The following is a 12,759-nucleotide window of genomic DNA, read 5'->3' on the forward strand; positions in this document are numbered from 1 at the left end:
AAGGAGAAAGAGATCGTCGTCACCTCGGTCGTATCCGTGAGTAATGAAACGCTCCCAGAAGCCGTTGCGACCTGTCAAGCACCGTTGGAGACGCCGACTACCCACGTCCAGACACCGAATTATTCCCACACGCGGCCATAGCTCGAGAGATTGCGTGCCCCACGAGACGAGCTGGGGTATCCCCTCGATTGAACTCCCCGCCCGACAGTCCGTCCCCCTTTCCCTCGTACCATGACCTCTCCCCCATGTCATCTTCGGATGTCGCCATTTCAGCCTCAAATCTACAAGACCATCTCCCTGCCTGAATCTAACGCGACCGGCCCTAGCTGCCCGAACCGGCAGGCCACTGTCTCGTAGCTAATGCAATGTGACCCCCAACGCTAGGTAGCAAATCACCACAAACGTTGAGGTAATCCGTCACCCACCCCACGCATGTTTTTGCTAGCGAGGACTCGAGCCAAGCCTCCCAGGCGGGCAAGAGAGTCGAGACTCGACGGGCCGGCGGGCGGTTTTTGGCAAAGAGAAAAGAGGCTTCAACGGGGAGTTGGAAGAGGTGCAAACGGGCTGTCAACGTGGCGCCAGTGCGCAACGCGCGGCGCTGGATCAAATTCGTCAATGGCTCTCAGGGATTCAACGTGGTCTTGTTTTTCAGCTCGGTAAAGCCACTTTTTGGAGTTGATAGCCTTGGCTCAGCCTTGGAGTTGGTCTCGTGCTCGTTGCCTACCCTAGGTATGCTCAAGACGGCGCATGGTGGTCTCTTACCACAGAGATAATTACTTTAATAGTCTGTCAATATCTTGCCACTGATCTCCAGATTCCTAATATCTAAGTTAGAGTCTCAAAGATTAAAATGTTATCTGGAACACTAGATCGCGGCTGAAAGATCCGGCCGTCACAATCTCAAAGAGGCCTCCACTTTGAAGCGACTTCCAACAGCGACGATCCGTCGCTCGATCTCGACTCCTGATCTCGACCCTCATTCATGCCCAGCCGGCATTAGTTTCACGAGTTAACGAATCCACTCACCATGCAAAAAAGCAAAACGTCGCCCCCCCATCGTGGGTGGCGGGCCCAGTGTCTGAGCAGACCAGCACGCGAGCTACGGGACGCATGCAACCCGTAGTCCGAGCTCCTGGGTTAAGCATAATCAAAATCTGTCACACTCCTAAAGGGGACTCGGGAAGTGGGCTTTTGGAGGCTTGCATCTTGTGACATGGTTTGTGGGCAGGCCAACCAAGAGGGTCGGAATTGGTGGCACCGAGGACGCGGATTGCGCCATAGCCCCGGGTCTGAATGCGCGCACTTGGGGCGGTAGCGCCGGGGCTACGCGTCTCGGTGAACCCGATTGAGCTTTTGAATTGTAATCTGGAGATTCTAGAGCGTCGTCAAGTAGGCTAATCTCCACAGCAGTTGCCGGCATTTCAGGATTGCTTCTTTGATGTTGGATAAGATAGGGTCGAGACATTCACGACAAGACGATCTGGATTTTCTCTCCAAGAGGGGAGGTCCGAATCTCATCGGAATACGTGATTTATGGCAGTGATATCGTTATTGTTTGGCATTCGTCCATGTTCTGCCGTCGCGAGCCTCATAATTGCTGTCTCCAACGATCAAGGGTGAGTTCAGACAAAGGCTTTTGCCGTACTTGAACTAATGCTAGACCAAGAACATGTTGCCTTGTTCTTTATCTATCATCATGAATTTGGTTGAAACCGCTGGCAGGCCTCCCATCCTCCCTGGTTTGAAGTGTCTCATCCAGCTGGATTTCGCCATCCAAGCCCAAGTTGATGACATCGCGGAAAGCCAGACAGTGTCCCCGGATCAACGCCTGACAGGTCATTACCGGATTTCTGGCCAATATTTACCCTTCAATGACAACACCTGGTGATCTTTCCAATCTTGAATCTGGTCTGCCATCGTGTGGGATCCCTGGAATGACGACTGTTGTTGGTTTTGCGCGCCACTCACGGCTTTTACTTGGATCTTGTGCCCCTGTAGGATCTCGCTTGCTGCCTCGCCCCGGAAGATTGGTAACTGTCGGATATTTCCATTGCTTGCTGCACTCTAATCATGCTCCCTGCCGCTCCCAAACCGGAGAGTGCCGAAAGTGGTTGTGGTCAACTCCTGAGCTAAAGGTCTCAACTCAAGGGTAAGTCAAAACAAAAAGTGCTGAAAGATGGAGAATTTATTGATCCTTGAGAAAGCGATGTATAGTGTAGGGTGGCGCGTTTAGGACAGAGTGAATGGGCTTGATGCTCGACGATCAGCCCGCCCAGACGGCTGAGAATGATGTCGATAAGAGATTCGACAGAATAAAACCAAATGACGCGTTTGGGTTGAACGAGAGATGAATTTCACTGCAGATCATGATCTCAATTATTGATTAAATGGCACAACGAAAGGGGATGATGCTTATATTTGTGCTTTTATTCAAGTGTCTTTGTGACCGGCAGAGGAGCCGGGCGTGTCGGTCATCCACAACACCATTTATGCCGACTTACTATGCTACCGCTATTGCTTCCCAACCGTCTTGTAGATACTGTTGTAGCCCTGAAGAGACTTTTCCTCCAGCGCAGCAAAATCTTGCCCTCTGAACCTCTCTGGGTCAAGAGCCTCCTTTGTCTGCTGATCCACCTCCAGCCCATCAATCAGCCTTGCCAGGAACTTTGCTGTACCAGCAGCCTGCGTAACCCAGATGGCAACTCCCATGTGCAGACCCGGCAGAGACGTCACCTTTCCAGCTAAAGGCATGTTATCTGGCGTCATGGAAAAGATGCCGTTGAAGCTCTCCCCGTCCTTAAACTCCTCGGTGGCGGCTGGTGGAAGTAGGCCTGTGGCAAACTTCAATGGCTGCTTAAAGTCCTGGATCCACTCTCCGATGGCAGTGTTGTTTGCCGCCTTGCACTTTACTGGCTCGTGGTGATAGCTGCCGATGCCGTATCTTTCGCCATGATCTCTGGCGTAGACGTGATGTTCCGGCCATCGAACGAAGGGGAGTTTTCGAGCATTCTTGGCTCTTGTTTTGCCGTACATGTACGGATGTCCGACAGGGATAACTGGTACCGGAAAGTCGAGGTCTTTGTCGAGATCCTGAGCCCAAATGCCCGTAGTAAGAATGACCTTGTCGGCGTCCAATCTCTGAGCCGAGTCTTGGCCAAGCTCAACGCCGGTGACGCGACCTTCGGAAATGACGAGCTTCTTCACCTCGCCTGACAGAAATTCCACTCCAGATTTTTTTGCCTCTTCTTGATAAAACGAAGTGATTCTGCCCGCATTTGCAGTGCCGTCACTGGAAAAGAAGACTGCCGCGCCTGGACCCGTCTCGTTGACCAGCTCCGGCGCGAGCTTGTGCGCTTCCTCAATGCTCAGCATTTCAGCAGAAAGACCCAGGTTTGCGGCATCTGCGCATCTAGACTTGAGGCGTTCGATCCCGTCAGACTCAAAAGCGATCTCCAGCCCGCCCACAGTATCGAAGCCACCGGGGATCTTGGTGTACTCTGCCACAGTATCAATGGCGAGCTTGGAGAGAACCACAGACTCGTTGAACTGGCCGACAAAGCCAGGCGCATGACCTGTTGATCCGAGGAGGGGACTGAAAGAACGATCGATGATTTTGATGTTGCGGCGCGTGGGGGACTGAGACAAGAAGTACGCCAAGGCGGAGCCGACGATGCCAGCGCCGACAATGACGACTGTTTCTGGAGAATCAGACATGATGGTGATAAGGTGAGTTGAAGAATTGTTATGCAAGAAATTGCGAGAAATTGCATTGAAATGGCGGCATGATGGTTAAATATCTACAATCCCAACTCAGCTGAATTCAACCGTGACGCCCATCTAGAGACACGATCCAATGTCTGATCATTGCAAGGGCGCGCAATTGTTAGTGTGCAGCCAATCAAGAATGACATCCCATCCTCGGCTTGTCGTCAAGACCCGCCGAACAACTCCGTCATGATGGGTCAAGACTCCGCAAGGTCCACAGCTGGACCATCTGTCAATACGCCTTTGTCGTTGAAAGCATGGTACGATGAGCTGGAAAAGGCGTTGCTGGTCATCTAGTCAAATAAGAAAAATACACAACCCCAGTAAGGCCAAGGCGAAGTACTGAAAAAGGTGAGAACACAGTGGACTTTGCCGGAAACAGACCATGGAACTGATCATTCTGTCTTCTTCAAAGTCTCTCGGTGTCGCAGCATCCACTTAACAGACTCCACCAGCACAGCATCGTGATTAGAGACCGGTTCAAAGCCAAGCCGCTCCCTCGCCTTTTCAATACTATACGTATGCGTATTGAGGCAATAGTCGAGAGAAACCCTTCGCAGTTCGACAGGAGGTTTGACCATATTGAGGGTCAAGATCCAGAGAACCCACTCGACCACATTCACTGCCATGATCATGACCCAGGCAGGTAGAATCGTGAGATTCTTCAGCTCATCTTGACCCAGTGCAGTCTTCCAGATCAACTTGATATGATGCCAAAATGGCATCGGGACTCCGTCGGATATGTTGAAGCCCTCTCCATCCACCCTGCCTGCTGCACGGCTCGGGTCGAGCAAGGCCTTTGCTGCAAGGACGTGGGCTATACTTGAGTTATCGGCCGACACAACTTCCATAACATTCTCGCCTGAGCCAACTTGGACAAGCTTCTTGCTGCTCTCGCACATGTCAAGAACCTCGACCATGCCCTGAATGTGTCTCTCGCCGTATGCATGGCCAAGGCGGAGTGTGGCAGTGCGCAACTGAGGACCATTTGCTTCACGAACCAAACGATCCGCGATCGCTTTGGTGCGGTTGTACTCGTTGGACTTGTCAGAAGCCGGCCACAGCTCGTGAGACTCGACAACATTCAAGTACGGAGGATTGGTGTAGATATCGACACTGGAGGTGTAGACAAACGACCGAACCGATTCACTCTCCGTAGCAATGGCAAGGAGAACCTCTGTACCTTTAACGTTTGTCTCGAGGAATTCGCCCTCCCTCGAGGCGGGCAGCGAGGCAATAGGCGAGGCGATGTGGAAAATGACGCTGGGTTTGATCTTGGCGATGAGCGAGCAAAACAACTCGCTGTCTGTGATGCTGCCACGGGTATAGGTGACCTTTTCGTGCTGATTTTTACTGATATCGCGGTCTACGACATAGACGTCGCCGCTTTCGCTGTCGGTGAGTAGATGACGGACGAGATGGTATCCCAAGAAGCCGCAGCCTCCCACCACGAGGGTGGTTCCGAGGAGAGGTGCCGATGAGGTCTTTTGCGGTGCCATTTTGATAGAATCAGCAATGGTTTCATGTGGGATGAAAGGGTGAGATTGCGGCTTAATATGCGACGCCCAATTCCGACGGACACGGCACTAGTCGGCTAGGTGGTGCGAGCGAATGCGAGTTCTTGCACACCATGATTACTCATCCGTAAGAGCAACCTGCAGCTATTTCAGTGCTAACACAGTGGCCTCTTTTTATAGTCTTTTTACTGTCTATAGTACAATACTCGACAGCCGATAGAAGTGGGACTGTGGTCATGCATTACCGCCTTGGAGATGTGCTCGAATAGAAGTTATCGAATCATTTACAGAGCAATGACCAATAGACCAAGATCTTTGTGGTGATCTAACCGTCGTGGAAACTCCTCGAGGTAGATGGACGTCGTCTCCTACTGTTCTTAATTATATAAGAGGCTCTAAAGGCTGTTGAGGTTATAAGGATTGTTTTATTTCTAATGGCAGCTCTAAAATGTATCTATTTTGTCTATAAAGAACTGTATCTATCTGTGCGACGTAGTAGTCAAAGGATAACTCTCTAAACCTAATATCTAATAGTAACCAAGTATTCCTACCGAATGAAGGGGTACATAGCTAGCGAAGTGAAAAAGACAAGGAAAGAATTGAACAAAGGAGGGTAGACATCGAAGGGTAGTTGTCTCAACAAATTCCCCCTCTATTCACCGTTCTCTAGGACTCGGCCTTCTTGGTAGCCTTGGTCCTGAGCTTCATCATGAGGAACACGAGTCCGTAGATGCCAACCACAAAGACAACAACAATACCCGCGTTCCTCCACCCGTAATCTTCTCCGTCGAGGTTCAGCGTACGCAGGTAATCCCCGCCCTCGGTGTACTGACACACACGGCACGCAGCGGTCGCACCCGGGTTCAGGAGGTTGGTAGCTGCCCCGACGCCTTGCTGGTAGCTGGAAAGGTATTCGCCGCAAGTCTGGTTGGGAGCCGGGTCAAATATAGCAAGTTCTTCAGACTTGCAGTGGACAGGCTTATCCCAGGTGGTAAAGACAAGCAGGGAACTCATTAGGTAGTTGAAGGGGTCGATGTAGTACATCCTGCGAACCGACAGTATCAGTCTCAAGTTCCATGCAAAAGCTCCAATCATACTCACCAGTATCTCCAGAACGGCTCAATTTGGCTGTAGGGGATCATAACGCCGCAGAATGAAACTAGGGTCGTGATGACTAGCGGGTTGACTAGAGATGCAAAGACGGCATTGGGGGTATACGCGGCAATCATCTGCCCAATGCCCGTGTATAGGCATTCGTAAATGACCTTGAAAACTGTCAGCTGCGCCCAAAGGGCTGGCCTCGAAGATGGGGCCAAGACTTACCACCACGAAGAACACACTGCCGGCGTGCTCAGCCGCTGCAGGAAGGCCACAGGTAAAGTACCAGCAGACGTAGTAAAGTAGTGCACAGGCAAGCAAGTAGGGGAGTTCTGAGACTATCAGACCGGTGACGAAGGGAGCCCAGTGGTACATCTTGCTCTTCTTCTCGCGTGCCTCGTAGATGTCGCGCCGGTCAATGAAGAGGGGTTGGAGCTGCGAAATAACACCCGGCGCCACAAAGATGAAGTTGAAGACAGTAAAGAGGTTCTGTTGAAGGTCCGTAAGACTGTCACCGATCATCCAAAACGTGAAGCCATTCAGTAAGGCTAGGCTGATATGCATGGCAAACTTGTTGTCGACGTATTCGGTATTCCGGAAAAGTGAGATATTCATGCGGTGCGTCACTAGTTTAATCTGCGTCCAAATGGAAGCCGCAAACTCGTTACCGTCATGTTCGACACCTGAGGGCCGTGCGGCAGCCTCTGCGACCATGTGGTCCAGGTCCTTGGAGAGCTGGTCATGTTCCGGCGACTGCAACCAGATTTGATTCCAGTCTTGATCATGGGAAGGACCCCCGTTCCCTGACACCACATCGATCATGTGCTCGGCTGGATTGGCTTCAGGCGGGCAAGGAGCTCCATAACGGCCAAAGTATTCCTTGATGGTATTGGCGTTCTGGCCTATGTCGCCAAAGTACACAGTCTTTCCGCCTTTGGCGAGCAACAAGAGCGTATCAAATTGCGCAAACAGCTGTGCCGACGGCTGGTGGATGGTTACCAAGATGGCTTGTCCAGCTTCTGCAAGTTTCCTCAGAAAGCGCATGGTATTATACGCGGCTTGGCCGTCAAGTCCAGATGTCGGTTCATCGAGAAAGATGAGGATGCTCGGTTTCGCTACCAATTCGACAGCAATAGTAAGACGCTTGCGTTGCTCAACCGAGAGACCACTGCCTGGACGACCCACTAGAGTATGCTCGAGATCATTTAATTCCAGAAGGTCCACGATAGTATCGACATATCGTAGCTTCTCTTCGGTGGGTACATCGCGAGGCTGGCGCAAGAGGGCTGAGAATTCAAGTGCCTCGCGGACGGTTGCCAGAGGCTCATGGATATCCAGCTGTTCGACATAGCCAGCAGAACGCTGAAACGAGAAGGGGATAGGACGCCCATCAACTAAGACGGATCCATGAATTGTCCCTTCGGTTTTCCGTTGCGCGAGGACGTCTAGGAGCGTTGTCTTGCCGGCGCCAGAGGACCCCATCAGAGCTCCGAGCATACCGGGTTTAACATAGCCCTGCACGTTGTCGAGAAGGACGCGGTCGCCGTCGGGGGTTTTAACGGTATACGTTAGCCCCTTCCAGGTGAAGATGCTCCGGTTGCTGATGAGGCTGTTGTCGAGGTTCGTGTCTGATGTGACAGATCCAGACTCCACTGGCGGCCTCTTCTCTGTAGCGCGCGTCTCCTCGTCCCCGGATGACAACAGGTGCTTCGACTTGTGGTATTGTTCCCGAGGAATAAGGAGGTTACGACCGCCTTCTCCCATCTGCTTCCACCGGGAGGTGAAGAAGATGGTGAGCCCGACGAATAGCACCCACCAGGCGCAGTTGATGCCAAAGTTGCGCCAGATATGGCTATGGCTGAAGGACATGTATGCGAGGTATTCGTCGCCTGTGACGCTCGTGGCACCAGGTAGCGCACCGCCAACACCAGCACACGACTGTCCGCCGCTTCCTCCATCGTAGCCAGGACCGCTAGGAATGATGTTTGGACCAACGCAAGGAATGTCTTGGCCATGAAATTCGTTTCCTAGAAGAGCTTCAAATCCATATGCCATGGGATTGATCCAGAAGATCCAACTAAGCCACGGATGCATCTCGGGCTTGATAATCATATAGCCCATGTAGACAAACAAGGCGACGGTGGAAAGGCCCGAGACCTTTGTCGCGGCATCAAAGGTGGGAAATGCAGCGCCGATGAACCGGAAGAAGGCCGTCATGGACATGGCAGTCATGAAGTTGGTCACCAGATAGGTGAAGAAGGCGGCGGCGGTGGTCTTTAAGCCCACCATGAAGTAGAGGACGAGGCCGAAGTGTGTCACCTGGAAGAGCAGGATGGGGAAGTCTGCGACGACTTGGGCGATGCAGATGGCTGCTGGGTGATATAGGGCGAAGGAGCGGTGCTTGGCCAAGATGGGTCTGCCGGTGAACGAGTCTGTGACTTCTGAGAGAGCTATGAGAGCGTTGTATAGGATGGAGAAGAACAGGGCACCCCCTTTGAGGAAGAGACCAGCAGAATTGGCGGGGGCAGAGTAGAAGAGAGAGCCGCCGAGGAGAGACTGGATGAGTGTTGCGGCTTGCTTCATGAACAACGTCGATTTATCACCCCGCATGATCTGGTACTGCCTGGAAACGGCGGCTTTGACTTGGGTTATGAAGTCAGCAGTGACGGGCGACCTCTTGGGCACGCCTCTATGCTTCTCGCGAGCGACCATCTCCTTGAAGACGGCCGTGTTCTCCACGGCTTCCTCACTTGTTGGGTAGCTTTGGCATTCGTCCATCATCTTTGGCTTGATATCCGACAGGTCGTATACGGCAAGGACTTCATCGACAGTGCGGGGGAACATGTTCTCGTATCCAGGGGCAATGACGCGCTCGGTGGGAACTGTCACGCCCGTCAGGAAATCTCCCCGGTTGGAGCCAGGGTCCCGCATGAAACCGAGGCCTTCCATGAAAGGCACGGCGTCTCCTCGGGGTCCGTAGAAGATCTGCTTTCCCTCATCGAGAACTAGGACCTTATCGAAGTGCTCGTAGATGCCATTGCCGGCCTGGTATAGCGTGACGATGGTGGTGAGGCCGAGAATGTCGGTCATGGCCCTGATTGCCTTGATCCACTCGAGAGCCGTGCTGGCGTCGAGACCTCTTGTCGAGTTGTCCCAGCAGAAGACACTGGCCCGGGTGGTCAGGCATTCGAGAATGGATACGCGCTTCCTCTCCCCTCCAGAGACGCCCCTGATGAAGGCATCTCCCACCTTTGTATGGGCAGTGTGGGAGATGCCGACGGACCGCAGGAGGAAGTCCTTGTTGAATTGGGCGTACTCCTCGTGCGTCTTGATCCCGGGCGGCAGGTGAAAGGGGACCTTCATGCGGGCGGCGAAGTCGATGGTCGCCTCGACGGTCAGTGTGGGGAAGAAGATTTCTTCCTCTGTGTTCATGATGATCTGGCCGCGATATGCTTTGGCTTCCTCGGCCGGCATACTGCCAAAATTGACGTCTCCGGTGATTTCCTCGTAACCGAGCCGATTGTTGGCGAGCACGCTTAGCAGCGTCGTGCAGCCTGATCCAGGGCGACCAAGAACGAGCAACATTTCTCCGGGCTTGACGCATCCATGCGAATTGTCAATGATGGTTTTCATGGGGGCATCTTTTCTCCCCTTGTGGAAGGGATAGAACTGGGAGAGGACGTTCTCGTTGAACGTCGCGTCGCTGCCGATGCCCTTGACAGTGAGGTTTCGCCAGCTCACGCCGAGCTTCCTGGGCCTGTCACCGCCTTGTTCGTCTCGATCCCGCATCGTCTGTAGCTCGGGCGCCATGTGCCATGTTGTTGTGTTGTGGTCACGGGCTGTCTTTTCCACTTTGTCGACCATGTCTGCGGCATCCCGTCCCTCGTCCGCAGTGATGGACGCACTGTCCATGGATGAGCCGGAACCGACGCTCATGTCGAAATTGGGAAGCTGTGATTCGAAGGACAGACTGTATGAGATGGGATAAGATGGCTCTGCTTGGGTGGAATTTGGAAACACCAGAGATTTACAAGTGTTATATACAAGAACCGGGGTACATCTGCCAAAGACATTATCATCTACACACACAGCCTCTTCCGGGCTCTACCATGCCCGGCCTGCGATTACGAAGGCAGCGTGAAACCTTCCGGGGCCGCTAAGTTACCTGGCAGCTCAATTTCTCAGCACCAAAGCCTCCGCGGGGCCTTTCAGCTGGGTGGTGGGTTTGCGGTATTGCACTGTGGCGATAACTGTGGCGGTCTCTCCAAGTGAGGCATCCCGTCCCCATCACTTTTGTGAGACATACTCGATCGCGGACATGCTTCAGCTTCTCAGTACCAGGAGACCGACGACGAATCTACAGTGCGATCAGGAAAGCCAGATTAATTAGTTAGCCATGATCGGAAGGATTAGCCAATTTTCCTCCATGTGCCCGAATAATAACTAATCACCGGTTCCCACCAGACACACTAGCGCCCAATACATTTTCCAAAACCCTCCGCGGAGGGTTTAATGAGACAATAGATCCTCCCTTTCCTCACACGTACTCTCGGGTTCGCCGGGCACAGCTCCGGCTCTTCTCTCGCACCCACCCCTCTTGCTTGGCCCCAGATCAGATTCAGGTTCAGGTCCAGACCAGGTCCTTTTACATTCTCCTGCACCCTTGTAGCCGCCCCTGCTTGCCTGTAGATATCCCTGTGATGGGCGCCCCATCAGTCCACCCGTCGCAGAGGCGCTTTTCTTGCCAGGTCTGCAGGAAGGACAAGTCGAGATGTCAACGCCTGAACCGGAACGACCCCAAATGCGCAAGGTGCACTCTGCTCGGCGTCGAGTGCACGGCCGGGCAGCAGAGGAATGTCGGAAGGCCGCGGCGGCGAACAACAACTTCTGCCGGCCCAGGCTTGACCGTCGAGCACCCATCGCCAGTCAAGTTGCACAACCAGCCAATCCCCGCCAGTATGCCTCGAGAAAATGCTTCACTCTCTGGAGGAGGGGACCTGTTAAGCTGGAACAGCACAGTAACTCCGGCGCCTACTCCATCACCAGTTCCTGTTCCGGCTGTGGATGATGCAACATGGCCAGCCATCGAGATGGGCTCCTTCTCTCAGTCTTTGCCTCTATGGGATCTTGACCGGACCGACTCCTTGTCCAGTCCCAACTTGGGATTCAGCATCACAATGCCAACTCCATACTCGCTCGAGGCACTCCCGAAAACCGTATCGGCCGCCAATGGCACATACCTCACCCCGGCCGATAATGTGGCGACGCGAGGGCCGGACACCATCTACACTTCAGATGCCATGTTGGAGCTTTTCCGTATGAATCTTGACTTGCACACCCGCGTTGCAGCTGTCGAGAGGAACAAGGACACCCTGAACTTCAACAGCGTAATCTACCGGCAGAGCGTGCTGTACATCGACAACTCTACACTGGCCGAGTTCATGCTCAAGACGTCTCGAGACCTCCTGCTGATCCTCACGAGGCTTCTCAGCAGCCGAGAATCTCGTGGCCGGCTGTCCTATTCAAGCCTGGCAGAAGCACCATTTCCAAAACTGGTGCCGTCGCAAACCTATCCAAGCAACCACCATCTGCCCATCTCCCCTGTCGTCGCCGCGGAGGAACTGTCCGCACCCATCGCCCTCGCCATCACGAGCATCTTTACCCAGATGGTTTCGCTATACGAGCTGATCCTCGAATACATGACCGCTCGTTTGGAGCGAATCACTACCGACCCCATCGCCCCTATTCCGGGTTTCACCTTTGGCGGGGTGCCCCTAGATAAACCCTGTACGCAGGGTATGCTATTCTCCGAAGTCATTGTGCATTTGCTGGAGAGGATAGAGCGGGTGCTGGGCATCGGTTCGGTGCCTCTGGGTGGTGAGACGGGTCTGCTGGCGGCGAGACAGATACAGGTGCTCTGGAGTGAGCTGGACGGAAGACGTGAGATTATTCCTGGTCGTGGCGTCATGAGGCCTGCCGACTTGAGGAGGCTGTTTGGAAAAGTGGTGGACATCTTTAGACAACAACACTAGGTCGATGGGCCTACGATACTTGGGCAGACCGAATGAATGATGCACTTGCCTGTACTGAATAGCTATGCTGTGGTCTACAACCACTACATCAAGCACCCGAGAGAATAGTCGATGGAGCACCCACCGAGACTTTGGAGGACACAGCTGTCATCTCTTCCAACCCACTAATATCATGACTATCTAGCAAAGCCAAGTACATGTCCTGCGGCAAGAGGTGGGCTTGAAAACTCGTTGGCGGGCCCCAAAAGGGCGTTCGTTCGTTTATTCACAATGGAACGGCCACGTTCCTGTTTCCCCCCCAGATACTTAAACTAGTCTACATGTCTCTGGAAACGAACTATGATTTA

At 53.2% G+C, this 12,759-nt stretch overlaps 4 protein-coding genes across 4 annotated transcripts; 1 reads left to right on the forward strand and 3 right to left on the reverse strand.

Annotated features, from left to right (window-relative positions):
• Positions 1–2,511: 2,511 nt before the first annotated feature.
• Positions 2,512–3,714, reverse strand: NCS57_00535200 (DAO domain-containing protein; the record flags this gene model as incomplete). The annotated part of the gene is made up of 1 exon (XM_053055277.1): positions 2,512–3,714. The coding sequence occupies one exon, from the start codon at positions 3,712–3,714 to the stop codon at positions 2,512–2,514; it is 1,203 nt and encodes a 400-aa protein (XP_052914232.1).
• Positions 3,715–4,160: 446 nt separating this feature from the next.
• NCS57_00535300 (3Beta-HSD domain-containing protein) lies at positions 4,161–5,264 on the reverse strand (the record flags this gene model as incomplete). Its single annotated transcript, XM_053055278.1, has 1 exon — positions 4,161–5,264. The coding sequence occupies one exon, from the start codon at positions 5,262–5,264 to the stop codon at positions 4,161–4,163; it is 1,104 nt and encodes a 367-aa protein (XP_052914233.1).
• A 684-nt stretch (positions 5,265–5,948) lies between these two features.
• Positions 5,949–10,316, reverse strand: NCS57_00535400 (uncharacterized protein; the record flags this gene model as incomplete). The annotated part of the gene is made up of 3 exons (XM_053055279.1): positions 5,949–6,327; positions 6,384–6,547; positions 6,606–10,316. The coding sequence occupies 3 exons, from the start codon at positions 10,314–10,316 to the stop codon at positions 5,949–5,951; spliced, it is 4,254 nt and encodes a 1,417-aa protein (XP_052914234.1).
• A 761-nt stretch (positions 10,317–11,077) lies between these two features.
• Positions 11,078–12,412, forward strand: NCS57_00535500 (Zn(2)-C6 fungal-type domain-containing protein; the record flags this gene model as incomplete). The annotated part of the gene is made up of 1 exon (XM_053055280.1): positions 11,078–12,412. The coding sequence occupies exon 1, from the start codon at positions 11,081–11,083 to the stop codon at positions 12,410–12,412; it is 1,332 nt and encodes a 443-aa protein (XP_052914235.1). The 5' UTR covers positions 11,078–11,080.
• Positions 12,413–12,759: the final 347 nt, after the last annotated feature.

The sequence above is a fragment of the Fusarium keratoplasticum genome, chromosome 4 (genome assembly GCF_025433545.1).
Source record: "Fusarium keratoplasticum isolate Fu6.1 chromosome 4, whole genome shotgun sequence".
In the NCBI taxonomy this organism is placed as follows: Eukaryota; Fungi; Ascomycota; class Sordariomycetes; order Hypocreales; family Nectriaceae; genus Fusarium; species Fusarium keratoplasticum.